This window comes from Borostomias antarcticus, assembly GCF_949987555.1.
Source record: "Borostomias antarcticus genome assembly, chromosome: 10".
NCBI classification, from domain to species: domain Eukaryota; kingdom Metazoa; phylum Chordata; class Actinopteri; order Stomiiformes; family Stomiidae; genus Borostomias; species Borostomias antarcticus.
Window position 1 is genome coordinate 16,174,237 of NC_140243.1, and position 14,406 is coordinate 16,188,642.

The following is a 14,406-nucleotide window of genomic DNA, read 5'->3' on the forward strand; positions in this document are numbered from 1 at the left end:
TTTCACTAGTAGTGTTTTCTTAAACTGAATGTAGCCTATATAACTACATTAACATAACGTGTGCATAATAACCTGTCCGTTAATTGAATCTTAATGTCACTCACTATTGAGTAATGTTCAATATCAATAAATAAAAAGTTAGGGTTAAGATTCTATGTATAATAAAGGTTTTAAAGCAGCCCTGAAGAACTGAAAATGAAATGAAATACTTCAAGACTGAGCTGATGTTTGATATTACATGTACATTTCACAGATAAGTACAATATTGTAAGTGCCTTCATATCCAGTTCAGACATGTTTGAACTTGGTCTGGTCTTGGAACACTGTGACTCTCTTCACTCCCATCCATCAGGTCTCTCTGCTGTCGCCTTCCATGATCCATGCCATGAACTGTGTTCCCTCTGTTCTGTTCACCATCTTTTAGAATGAAGATTGAACGTGTTCTCTTCTTGTGATGTCACTACCTGAGCCATGTGTCTCAGGCATTGGTGGCAGGGTCGCCATTTGAATGTGTTTTCCTGCAGGGGAGGGGGACGTTGGGGAGGGGATGAAGAACAGGAGATGGGGGGGTTCAAGTTAGAGGTTACAAAGAGGGGGATAATGTCTCGGCCAGATGAAGAGCAGAAGCCTTGGAAAGCTTGTGGTCAGAGGCGTTAATTAACACAGTCTGTAAACATGCGACAATCGGCAGGTGTGACAGTTGTGTATGCTGAAGCTACAGTACCAGCCCATTCCAGTGTCTGTTAGCCCATTGGATCTATGCTCACTCTTTCTTTCTCTCTCTCTCTCCCTCGCTCTCTCTCTCTGTCTTTCTCTCTCTGTAATCTGTGTCTCTCTTTCTTTTCTCTCTCTCTCTCTGTAATGTGTGTGTGTGTGTGCATGCCTGTGTGCTAAAAATGGCCAAAGCAGTCCCTTTTCACATTTAGAGCAGCTAGGTCCAGAGCCCTAGGACTGAGCTGGCTAATCATTGCAGGTGGATCTGACAGCCATTTTTATGGACTACAGTTCATAGAAAAAGGAGTGTGTCTTAGTCTAGAGTTGGTGACCTACTCGGACTTGGTGAGGGGCACCTTGTCACAGGTGACTTCTGCCTGGCCTCCATTCACAGACTGCTGTTTAGACACACTCCCCCTGGGGGCCTCTAGCCCATTCAACTTGAAGTTTCTGCATTGAAAACACACACACACACACACGCACACACATTACACGCATGAACTGACTCAGTCTGGTCAACAGAAAGAATGACCTGAGTAAAATTCTTGCTGTCACTCATGTCCACTTAATCATCCTAATGCTTAAGATCGGTTTATTCTAGCCCTCTATCCATGGCACCCTCCCCTGGGCTGATGCTTCAACTCACAAACACACACACACACACACACACACACAGAGAGAGAGGCAGGTACCCGTTAACGCTGTTGTCCCCCTCTTCTAGGGTCTTAAGGCCCGGAACCTTCTGACCACAAAGACGGACTGCTAGGAACATGAGCAGGCCACAGCGGTTGGTATAGCAACAGATGGCATCCAGTGCTACCAACAGCACCAGGAAGATAAACATGACAATGCCAACCACGCCCCCTTTACCCATTTTGGTCGACTTGGGCTCTGGGAAGGAAGGAAGGGGAGGGTGATACAGAGAGAGAGAGAGAGAGAGAGAGAGAGAGAGAGAGAGAGAGAGAAAGAAAGAGACATGATTACAACCCCAACTTCTACAGTTATTCTGTATGTTTTCCATCTATTGGTTCCTGGGTGATACCTACCAGGTGGAGGCTGGGGGGGGTTAGAGGCTGGGTGATACCTACCAGGTGGAGGCTGGGGGGGTAGAGGCTGGGTGATACCTACCAGGTGGAGGCTGGGGGGTGCTGAAATCCAGCTTGGTGGGGGTGGAGGAACCGTTGTGGTTGACAGCCAGCAGTTCCAGGTGATAGCCAGTGTTGTACTGCAGATCCTGCAGCTGCAGAGCTCTTGAGTCGAAGGGCAACTTCTTCTCCATCCACCCCTCGCCCTCCTTCTCCTGTGCATCACAGCATAGAGAGATGAGTCAGTCACTAGTACCTATGTAACTAAGTAAGTAATAAGTACGTAGCTAACTAACTAATTAACCAACTAACTAACCACTAAGGCCGGATTCATAGTCGATGCAAACTACTGTACATAAGCGCAAGCAACACAAGCTTCGCAAGGCCAGGCAAGATCTCGTTGCATCCTTGCGTATGTCACGCCGAAATGTGTCACTTGACGCAAGCAATAGTGCAATTCCTTGCGTTTCCACAAAACAAAACACAGAACGCAAGCTCTCGAGTCATGTTGGAGCTTGCGTTCACAACGTAGCTTGCGTTGTTTATGTCGACTATGAATCAGGCCTAAAGCTCAACAGTAATCTCTGTCACACAAACACACACTCAGTCTTCTGGCAGACAGACAGGTGCAGACTCACCGGTCGGTAGCGGAGGATGTAGTGTGTGATGGGGGAGCCACCATCGTCCAGCTGTTGGAATGGGACGGAGAAGGAATTGCCGTCCACCCTGGCCTTACTGGACAGCTCTGGGCGGTCTGGCTCACCTGGGGATTTGGTGGTGGAGAAAGAGAACCCAATGAGGACAGAGAGACAGAATGATAAACTGACAGGCAGACAAAAAGGCAGACAGATAGGCAGACAGACAGACATACAGAGAGACAGACAAGACAGACAAAAAGATAAACTGACAGGCAGACAAGCAGACAGACAGGCAGACAGAAAGACAGCCAGACAGACAGGCAGACAGACAAAAAGATAAACTGACAGGCAGACAGACAGACAGACACAGAGACAGACAGAAAGATAAATTGACAGGCAGATAGACAGACAGAGAGACAGACAGACAGGCAGGCAGGTAGACAGGCAGACAGACAGAGAAAATGTTTTATCTTTACCTTCTGGATGGGTGGATGCCAATGGGATGTAATGATGTCATCATGGTTGGGATGGTAGAGGAGCATGAATGAGCGTTGGAAAGCAGGTGATGATGTCATGATGATGGAATGAGTGAAAGGAAGAGGAGCATGTGAAGCCAGAAGAAACATACACAGGATACACCACAGTGATATAGTTAGCTGAACAGGAAACATGGTGACATGATTAAATATGGATAGAACGCATCGTTCTGCAATGAGCAAAATCTGACGTGAAGCTATAAGAAGAGTTGAAGTTAATGAAAGAATAATGATTGATCCTGTGTGTGTGTGTGTGTGTGTGTGTGTGTGTGTGTGTGTGTGTGTGTGTGTGTGTGTGTGTGTGTGTGTGTGGGGGTGTGTGTGCTTGTGGGTGTGTGTGTGTGTGTGTGTGCGTGTGGGTGTGTATGTGTATGTGTATGTGTATGTGTGTGATACTCACGAATGCCTTGTGTTCGTACGATGTTTGAGGTTGAGAAGCTCCCCTGACCCAGATGGTTCTTGAGGGCGAGGCGTACGGAGTAGGAGGTGTAGGGTTGCAAGGAGGTGATCACCAATAGGTCTACACATACACACACACACACGCACAAGAACAAGCGCACAGTTTCAGTACAAAAACAATTGCAATGCCATGGGCTGCTGTGGCATTTGTCTGTGTGTGTGTGTGTGTGTGTGTGTGTGTGTGTGTGTGTGTGTGTGTGTTTGTGTGTGTGTGTGTGTGTGTGGGTGTGTGTGTGTACGTGTGTGTGTGTGTGTGTGTGTGTGTGTGTGTGTGTGTGTGTGTGTGTGTGTGTGTGTGTGTGTGCGTGCATGATGGGTTTTACCTCTGGCACCAATGGTGACTTCACTCCAAGTGTCCTGAGAACTTCTCCTCCACTGCAGGGTGTAATTTGTGATGGGGGAGCCTCCATCCACCTGGGCCCCTCCCAGGGAGAAGACAATGGTGGTGGGGCCTGGGGAAGCACTGACATGGCTGGGGGGGCCTGGATGTGCTGGGGGACAGTTGATAGTCCACGGTGAAAACAGACTCTACAAACATTCAAGTTTACCTGAATGGACACTAGTGGCTTGTGTGAGCTTGTGGCCCTACAGATGACTGAATGAGATATTTAGGCTATTGAGGTCAACAGGAGGTTTCTGGTAGAAGAGTTGTGAGGGTGAGCAGATGGGAGAGTGAGAAGGTGTGAGGATGAGGAGGGGTCAGGGAAGAATTTTTACAGCTCACTTATCTGGCCCCCGGTTGATTACAGTTTTTTTGCTTTCCTCTGGAATATGTAGAGAGTGGGTCGTATGCCCACCTCCCTTGTTCTCTGTAAAGCGCATTGTGTTGCCTCTGGGTATGAAATGCTCTATACAAATAAAGCTTTGATTGATTGATTGATTGATTGATTGATTGAACAGAAGGCTTCGACAGAGAGGGTTCTAGTGGGGAGGAGATGTGAGGTTGAGGGGCAGTGCAGTCTGGTCTTACTCTGCAGGCTGAAGTCACGGGAGATGTTGTCAATTGCGCTGAGGGCCATGCAGCGATACACCCCACCATCGGAGGGCGTCACCTGCTCCACCACCAGCACTGAGCCATGCTCCACCCTCACCCGGCCTTCACTGGAGTTCTGGACACACACACACACACACACACACACACACACAGCAGTAGTCAAATTAGTGATGACCACCATAGAAATCACCATAGACACGTCAATGGTGTGTGTGTGTGTGTGTGTGTGTGTGTGTGTCTGTCTGTCTGTGTCTGGGTGTGTGTGTTAGTGTGAGTCTACAAGTCTACTGTGTCACACCTCCAAAATAATTAATTGAAAGAAGGAGTGAGATAGCCCAAGCCAGAGCCTGCTGAATATGAAGTATAAAAAAAAAAAAGCCAGGAAGGACATAGATAAAGAGGAAGAGACTGTGGCTAAGTCTCAAAGCAGTCTGAAGCACTATTTCTTGTGAAAGGTTAGTGTGTATGTGTGCAAAACCTTATTATTTACCCAATAGGCTACATGGGCTGCAGCCCAAGGCCCCAGCCACAAGGGGGCCACGCAAGCATGATTTCTAAATGTGAATTTACGTGTTTTCTGTCCTATGAATGAGGGCCAGTGTGCTTCCCCCTCATGGTTCGTAGGTTTGAGGACGCCTACATTCTACTACTAAGGCTAAAGAGGAATTCACTGTGTTGCTTATGGGATCTCAGCGCACGCCCTTGCCTTGAACCAGGTGTGGCCAAATGCCTGTATGGGAGGAGGCATCCTCAACCCAACACCAAATGATAATAATGATTAGAGCCCAACAGAACTCTACAAAGACATAGTTTTCACAGAGGAGCTTAATCACTTATGCCTCTCAATTTATCATAGCAATTGCAATATTGAAATGTTTAAATATTTACTTACTGCAGCTTTAAAAATGTATATACTGCAGCTTTAAGGTAATTGAAAATGATTTATGTTGATGGGCTGGTGCCCTTTCTGGTCATCCAGGTTATCTGTGTGATAAATTAAAGGAGTAGTAAAGGGAAAATGCATGTTTAGCCCTGTTTTAAGGTTACTTATGATCATATACAATGCTTCAGATCAAAACGTTGACAAAACTAGCACTTTTGAGGAAGTCTGATAATTGCTCTACCACCGTTTTGGTCATACAATGGACGTGGGTGGGCACCTTGAAAAATCATTCAAAAAACATGTTAAACTCAATTTCAAAGATAGAGCAATTATCAGACTTTCTCAAAAGTGCTAGTTTTGTCAACGTTTTGATCTGAACCATTGTATATGATCATAAGTAACCTTAAAACAGGGCTAAACATGCATTTTCCCTTTACTACCCCTTTAAGAGTTATGTTATCCATAGGCCTAATTAGGCCGCTTTCACACCACTGGGGATTTTTCTCTTAAATTGCGCATTCTTCTGGTCCCTCTTATCACTTGTCTAGATAGTCATTTTGAAAATATTAAATAATCCATCAGTGAGAAAGTATGAAACTGACTCACAAAAGCGTCATCTTGCACAGTGTTAAAAAACACCATCATCAACTAATTTATAAATAATCCTGCTAGGTCTTCTGCTGGTAGCAGAAGAACTGAACCCTCAGTAGTGAGTTTAGCCTTTATATTGATTTATATATATGGTTGGCTTGTAAAGGTGACTGAACTGTGTTGGTAGGCTATATGGTTGTAAAGCTGACTGAACTGTGTTGGTAGGCTACTGTCTATGGTTGTTATAGTAAGGTTGGGTGTCTTGCTTTGTTATAATACCTCAATGTATTCAGGAAATCTCATTTAGTTCGCTCAGGAATGAGCATGCGCGTGTGCGTGCTTGTGCGTGTGTGTAAGCGTGTGTGCGCATGTGTTTGTGTGTGTGTGTGTCTCTCTCACCAGAGGGTGTCCTGTGTTGCTGACCCAGAGCAACGTGGGAGTGGGATGTCCAGTGACGTTACACCCAACGGATGCGCTTTGTCCTGGCTCCACCTCCACCTCCCCCTCTTCCTGACTCAGGAACACGTCAGGGCGCTCTGAAGACACAACAAACACAAGGCTGATTGGTTAATACAATAGCAAGGAGAGATCTGATAGGACAGAATAAATAAACGGCTAGACATTACAGCAGAGCACAATGTCAAATACATTACACATACATAAGGTATATTACACACATGAAGCAAGCCCAGACAAGTGTGTGTGTGTGTGTGTGTGTGTGTGTCTGACCTGAGACGTCCAGCATAATGGTGGCACGGTCCTCTCCTATCTTGTTCTCGGCCATGCAGACATACTCCCCATGGTCACTCCTCACCACAGAAGTCAGGGTCAGCTCACTGCGGTCCGAATTAAACTGGTGCCCGGAGGTGTCCGAGCTGGTTGGCCTTTCGGGGGTGGGGGGGGGGGGGGGGGTGGGTTGCCAGACACACACACACAGGTAAACACACAGATAAACACACATGCACACCGTCTCTTCAGTCATTACCACACTCAGACAAATACAAAAGAGATACGCACAAACATACAGAGGTGCAGTATGCATGAACACAGACACACACACACACACACACACACACACAGACACACACACACACACACACACACACACACACACACACACATGCAGACTCACATGGTCCAGGTGATGTCGGGTTTGGGGTGCCCCTCCACCACACAGATGAGAGAGACTGTTTGTGGTCCAGCTATCACACTCTTCACCTGTTCATTGAACTTCACTGTAGGGGGGACTGGAACGGGAGCAGAACAAAGGTTCACTGTGTGTGTGTGTGTGTGTGTGTGTGTGTGTGTGTGTGTGTGTGTGTGTGTGTGTGTGTGTGTGTGTGTGTATATATGTGTGTGTGTGTGTGTGTGTGTGTCTGTGTATATATGTGTGTATGTGTGTGTGTATGTGTGTGTGCGTGTGTGTGTGCATATACAGTACGGTATGTGTGTGTGTGTGTGTGTGTGTGTGTGTGTGTGTGTGTGTGTGTGTGTGTGTGTGTGTGTGTAAATCTGTGTGTGCGCCTGTGGAGTCAGTATGTTCAGAACCACAATAAAACCATCCTGTTCTCACATACATGCTGTAGATCAGAATTAGGTGACCATACAGCCTCCAGCCCAGCCCAGCACCTCAACCACCCCGTCTCCTCTGTCCAAATGAACACCCACAACCACTCCCCCCGCCACACCCCTCCTCAGCCTCCCCTACCTGACTATGCCCAACTCTTTTCTCTCTGCCCTTTCCCAGCTACCCCCCTTAAACCCTTCCCCAGACCTCTCCCCCCAAAACAACCCCACCCATCCCCAGCTTTCTCATCCAAGCGTAAAGGCCTCACCGGTGACGGCGATGGTGATGTTTAGCTGCTTGGTTATGAGGCCCCGGCCCCTGATGCTGCCCTGACACACGTAGGAGCCAGAGTCTGTCCTCTTGATGTCCTTGATTTGGAGAGAGTTGTCACTCAGAACGCTGACACGCTTACCTGGTGGGGACGAGAGAGAGGGAAGAAGGAAGAGAGGGGAGAAGGAAGAGAGGGAAGGAGGGAGAGAGGGAAGAAGGAAGAGAGGGGAGAAGGAAGAGAGGGAAGGAGGGAGACAGAAGAGCGACAGATGAGCTGCTGGCTGGCCTCAGTGTCATCCTGTCCTTCAGTGAGTCAGGGAGAAGGAGCTGGGGGAAGCTAACACACACACACACACACACACACAAAAGGTATCCTGGCACAAACACAGGTCGACAAACAAAGACACGCATGCACACACGCAGCCTATGTCAAGTTGTCAATGGTGGAGTTCTGTGCCAGGTTCAGGTTGGGTTCAGGGTTTGGTAACGGTTTTAAGACCCCACAGGAGGAGAGGGGACAATCAGTCAGATGTTTCCCACAATGAGCCGGAAAACATCCCTCGATTTGCAGACAAATCGGATTAACCTACTACCCGAAAGCTTGGGTTTCCCTGCTCCACCCACTGGCGCGTCCACCATCGTCACCTCTCCTTCAATCAAAAGCCAGCCAGTGTGCGGAGTCATAGCAACACCAGAATACCCCCCGTACCACAGAAACAATCAGAAGCTTCTGTTGCGCTGCAGTCCCTCCTACCATCTCGCCTCACGATCACATCCTCTCTGGTCCACTGAACGTCGACCTCCGGCTTGCCCGTCACCTCGCACGGCACCAGCGCATTCGTGCCGTCCAGGAACTCACGGTACACCGCAGTGTTCCCAAATGATAGGGGTTCTAGAGTGGGGGGACGGTAAGGTTAGTGGGTGGGTGTGTGATCAGACAATGCATGGAGGTACCTTGTAAAGTCACAACACATTGGACTGGTCTAAAACTACAAGGACAGCTATCTTGCCTCCCTGCTACAGATCATACTGTCTCTCACTCAATATTCAAGAATTTTGCAGTTGATGAGGACATTGAGGACACTTTTACAGTTAAAGCCAGATTCCGTCCTTCCAACTAGACTAATTTTTCCTCTCTGGTAACTCTCTCTCCGAACACGTTTTCTCCTCACTGTCCTCACTATCACCATAATTCAGTCACTGAAACTTTGCCATGTATTCTAAATGTCTGTTATGCATATAAGGGGATATAAATTGCAAGGCATGATACAATTGATGACATAATTACATAGGTTCCATCTTCTGTCAAAATCTGTCTCAGCTACTATTTTCCTGTCCAATAGTGATATTTATGCCTTTTCAGTACAGCCTACTTCTAAAATGATGCCTTTTCAAACCTTTTCAACCTTTGTGCAGTTTTTACCGTAGACGTAGATCTGATAGGAAACGCTGTCTTTGTGTCCATTGTCAAAGTCACACATGCAGACATAGCGTCCGGCATCCTCCAGCTTGGCTTTTTTGATGATCAGCTTGGAGGAACTCTCGTCAAACTTCTCCACCCCTTCCTCCAGCTCCTCTCCGTTCTTGTGCCATGTGATTGTCCCTTCTCCACCCGCTGGTTCAAGAAGGAGATTGGGGAGAGGAGAGGGTGGAGAAGTATGTGGAAGAGACAAGAATACAGGCCTTTATCAGGACTCTTCTAGTAACTTAGCTAGTCATTAGGTAGCCGACACAGAGCCTATTATACTGGCTGCCATTCAGTACTTTGACAACTCCATTTGAGTTGGGTTCATTTGGGTAGTCACTAGTGATGATGATGATGATGATGATGATGATGATGATGATGATGATGATGACAACAGTGATGATGACTTGTGGAGATGACAATCTTGTGGTGATGCTTTGCATGTCCATACTTTAGCCTACAACCTATCTGTATTATGTAACTTCACTGATATTGTCTACCAGTGGCAAATATGTGTACCAACCTTTACAAAGTAAAAAGTGGTCTGCTCCGAGCTCCACATCAGGTTTACTGGTGATGATCTCCATTGGCTTAGCCGCTGACGAAGGAAGCAGTGGTAGAGAGAAGGAAAGGGAGCAGGAGGAGTGCAGGGAGAAGGGGAGATGGTGTGAGGATGGGGAACAATGTTAGAGCAAAACATTACTTTATGAACAGGAAATACTACAGAAATACTCCCTTAGGACCTGAAATGGGTTGGACCTGAGCCCCGTTCAGAAGAGCCAAGGCACCAGGCGTGTGTGTGCGTGTGTGTGTACGTGCATGCGTGTGTTTGGAGTGTGTGCCCTATTGTCTAGCTTTATAAATAGCCACGAGGGGCTATTTGAAGCATGCTGAGAAGTCTCCAGGAAGACCAATTCAAGGACCTTGGCTGTGCAGGAGTTCCTGTGCCGCGTACTACTCTTTCCTGTATTGTCATTAATGCAGGCAGTACGGCTACGTTCCAAAAATCTCCACGTGCCCCCTGTCCTCCTCTCTGCTTCTGAAGATTACTCTCTCAACCTCAGCACCATCCATCTCAGTCTATTTCATTATACAACAAATAAACCAGTTAGAGGGAGGAATCTCATGGAGATCTTGGTGGCATAGTACTAAGTCCAACACAACCTCATTCCAGAGTTCAAAGACTGCATGAAAGGGCATTAAACATATGTTATATAACTGGATTGGGTTATTGATCTTAGCAGAATTAAATATATTTTAAATATATGTTACTGAATTGTAATAAATTGGTAATATACTTTTTGTGAAAAACAATTGTTCTGGAAGTAAAATATAGGCTAGAACAAGATGCAATTGGGCTGAGGTGACTGTAAAATATTGACAAAATTATTGACAAATTAAAAATGATTGATCTAAGCAGAATTTTATATATGATTAATTGAACTCTCATAAATTGGCTAAAATCTATTCTTGGTGGAAACCAAAGTTTGAGGAAAAAGGCAATCCAATGTACCATCCAATGTACACACGTAGCCTATTTGTTAAATTCCACCACCACTAGTACACCTGCTTTGGCTAATCAATATCTCATTAAATTGAATGGAATGGCTGGGGTGCCTGAGGACAGGTCTGAACCAAACCGATGTTCATTTTTATTTCATTTTATTGGGTTTATTTATATAACTTCCAACTGCAGTCCCTGGGCAGGGTGTTAACTGGCGAATAAATCCATAATAAAAGAAACACTATAACGATAAAACAATACATTCACAGTAAAAGGCGCACCATACACATTTAAAGTAGCCTATAAGGTTAGCTATTGGCGGCAGGAGAAGACAATACAAGACAAAGTGCAGGACAATGCAAGACAAAATGCACTGACGATTTAAGACCAAATGCTATAAAGCAAGCAGACATCCAAGCAACACGCGGACAGACAGGCAAGCAGACAGACATCCAAGCAAGACGCGGACAGACAGGCAAGCAGACAGACATCCAAGCAACACGCGGACAGACAGGCAAGCAGACAGACAGACATCTAGACAACTCACGGGCAAGCAAGCAGACAGACGGGGTTATGACAGGGCCAATTATTATGTCGACATGTCTGATAATCTTTAAACCATGGTTTGAATGTGTTTTTAACTGATCTGTGTTTCAATATTGCGGATGTGTGGCGCTATGGAGTTCACTGCGAATTAAGGCTGACTGGGTAAAGGAGCTTGTAGCCTACTCAGCGCCAGCGGTACGATCAAATCACCTGCTACAACAAGATCTGGTGAATCTGTTGCTCAGCGTAAATAAATCAGAGAGTGGTGTTGGAGCCATGACCGTGAAGGATTTTAAAGACCAGACTGGCATCATTGAGCTTGATAATGTTGTCCCAGCTTAAAAGGACATGCTAGGATACTGCAGTGGTGGTACTGGTAGCGAATGGGTTTCTTATCCAGAACGGTCAGAGCCTGTTTGTAAACGGAGTGAATTAGTTTTAAAGTTGTTTTGCAGGTCTGGGTTCTAGCCATCTCACAACATATCGATAACGTTTAGGAAAACACAAGAATTGTGTACTTTTTTTAATAGTATTCGTGTTTATTTGTATTTATTTTAATGTTGCATAGTGTTTTACGAACAAATAAACACTTGCTGCCCAGATAAATTGCTTTAAACATAATTTTCTCGGGTGGCGCAAGACTTTGCACAGTGGTGTTCTGCTGTCTCTTGAGCCTAATGTGGTGTCAGAAGCAGTAATGTAGTGGCTTTTATGGTGAGTCAGCATGTAGCACTCTATACCACTCTTTAGGACTTTTCACACCGGCAAAAAGCTACAGTATCTAAATACTATGACTATTTCATTTGCAGTAGCCTATTGGCTGTGGAGGAGAAGGTAAGTAGGCTAAATAACTGTTTTAATACTAACATTAATACTAATGTTATTAGTATTAAAGTATTAGTATGTTGAACTACGAACACTGCATGGGGAAAACAAGTCATTGGTGGTTGAGGGAATTAAATCTTTCCGCAGTTTAATTATGCATTAGCATGTAACAACATTAAAATAGCAGAATATGAACAACTAAAGAACAGACTATGAGCCATGAATTAATCTTAACAGCATATTAAATGCGGATAGCCTACATTCAATCTCACTGAACATAACAAACACAACAGAATGTAGATACCAATATTAAATCCTCCCAAATAAAGAATAAATTATTGTGAAATAAATTGTGATTCGGAAATAACAAAAATAACCTAACCATTAGGCTATGTTAGTATAAGGTCTAATAATTCTATTAACAAATATATAATTCATGCTAACGCATTTTGAATTTATAAAACGAATTGGTTTGTCAAATAAAGTATCCCTTAATTAATCCTATGAGTGGCAGTAAATGCCATTTTAGTCATACTTGAACATGGTAGACTTATAAAATGTATAAACAGCTATTGGTCAACTGTGTCCTCACCCGTTGATTCCAGAAACAGCATCAGGACCGCCATTCTCAGGATGAGCATGCTTTGAGTCATCTCTGCTGCTGATCTAGGTTACCCTGACTGAACAGACACCTGCCGCGTGCTGCGTTATAATTCAACAGCTATGGGCACGTGCTCGCTGGTTTTATAGAGGCAGAGTTTTGTATGTATGTAACGAGGGAGACAGTCGGGAACCAGGCCCGCAATCTTTCCCATCTGCCCCATCCCGTCTACTCCATCCCGCCCAACACCCTGACAAAATATCCGGGTCAGATCGTCACTAGGGTAGCATGAGGACTCGTCTCGAAATATCCTATCCTGTCAGGCGCCACATCCCGACCTCCCCATTCTAATCACCGGATGAAAGAAGCTGCGCGGCCTGACATGACCACATGAATGAAGCACTTTAATTGAAAGTGAGATAGGCCTATTTATGTCTCTTGTTCCCCTGAGAAGACGCGACTTCAGTGGACTATATATGCTACGCATATTGCCGTGCATAATAAACTTTGAAACAGTGGTTCTGAGAGACGAATTTGACATAGGCCTAATAATGAAATAACTGTTATAATACAAGCCTACTAATAATAACAACAGCAATAAAAGAATGTATAATAAACACTATATATACAATATATACAATACTGTGGGGGTGTAGCCTACAACTAGATAATTTTTTTTAACGTAAATTTTAAGGGGAATAAATTCACTTTAAATAACTATCCACAATGCATATTAATTTAGAAAACATAGATAAATAAGCCACACATAATAAAGCCATATATAATTGTATATATTTTAATCATATTTATTGTTTGTTATTCATATTTATTACAGCAGTGCACAGTGCCTATGGAGGTGTTGTGGCTGTTCTGCACGTTGTATCTATCTATCTATCTATCTATCTATCTATCTATCTATCTATCTATCTATCTATCTATCTATCTATCTATCTATCTATCTATCTAAAACAGACATTTTGGCTACGCACGTGCATGCGAGCAGGACGTTTCGTATTACTGCATTCATTAGGTCGAGAGCTTTACGCCAGTCCAAACCCTGAGTCTCTGTGACCTGCCCATGTCTAGATTGTCAACCCCCCTATTAACAATGAATAGAATAGGGGGATTTTTTCGCTCCAAAAATTAACAGAGATAAATGGGTGGCCATGTTTGGGCGGCTCTGTGACACCCCCCTCAGCTCGCAGCCAGCAGGGGGCAGTTTGGTGCTCTCTGGGCTCACCCCAGTCCAAACCCTTCTAGCGCCCCCAGACGGGGAGCTGGCTTCACTTTGTGAATTTGACTGTGGATTTAACCCTGAGATTCAGATCCACTCTAAAATTGAATGGGTTTTTCCTTGGCCCATGGTACACCCTTACACAGAGTTTCATGAAAACTGGTCTGGTAGTTTTTGCGTAATCCTGCTTACTAACAAACAGACTAACTAACTAATGGACAGAACCGCATACACGCAACCGTTCACGTTGGATGGAGGTCACAATACTCCTAACAATAATAATAATAATGATAACAATAATAACACTACCAATAGCCTACACATAGTTGTTTTTTATAATCACCCTATTAGGCTTTTTGTTTTAAGAAAGCGTCTAGACAATGGGTCGTCTGCCAGAACAGGTGAGCAAGACAATTGCCCTGGCATCTATCTTCATGTAGCCTAGTAAATGCAATATGTTGGTTACTATAGTAGTTCTCATGGTAGGCTATTAG

General features: G+C 44.9%; 1 protein-coding gene across 1 annotated transcript; it reads right to left on the reverse strand.

The window, feature by feature from the left end:
• Positions 1 to 418: 418 nt before the first annotated feature.
• On the reverse strand, positions 419 to 12,730 carry ncam3 (neural cell adhesion molecule 3; the record flags this gene model as incomplete). The annotated part of the gene is made up of 15 exons (XM_084444531.1): positions 419 to 518; positions 1,051 to 1,164; positions 1,407 to 1,605; positions 1,843 to 2,014; positions 2,438 to 2,562; positions 3,374 to 3,493; positions 3,756 to 3,923; positions 4,403 to 4,541; positions 6,300 to 6,436; positions 6,630 to 6,784; positions 7,033 to 7,135; positions 7,736 to 7,879; positions 8,492 to 8,629; positions 9,161 to 9,352; positions 12,670 to 12,730. The coding sequence occupies 15 exons, from the start codon at positions 12,728 to 12,730 to the stop codon at positions 479 to 481; spliced, it is 2,007 nt and encodes a 668-aa protein (XP_084300657.1). The 3' UTR covers positions 419 to 478.
• Positions 12,731 to 14,406: the final 1,676 nt, after the last annotated feature.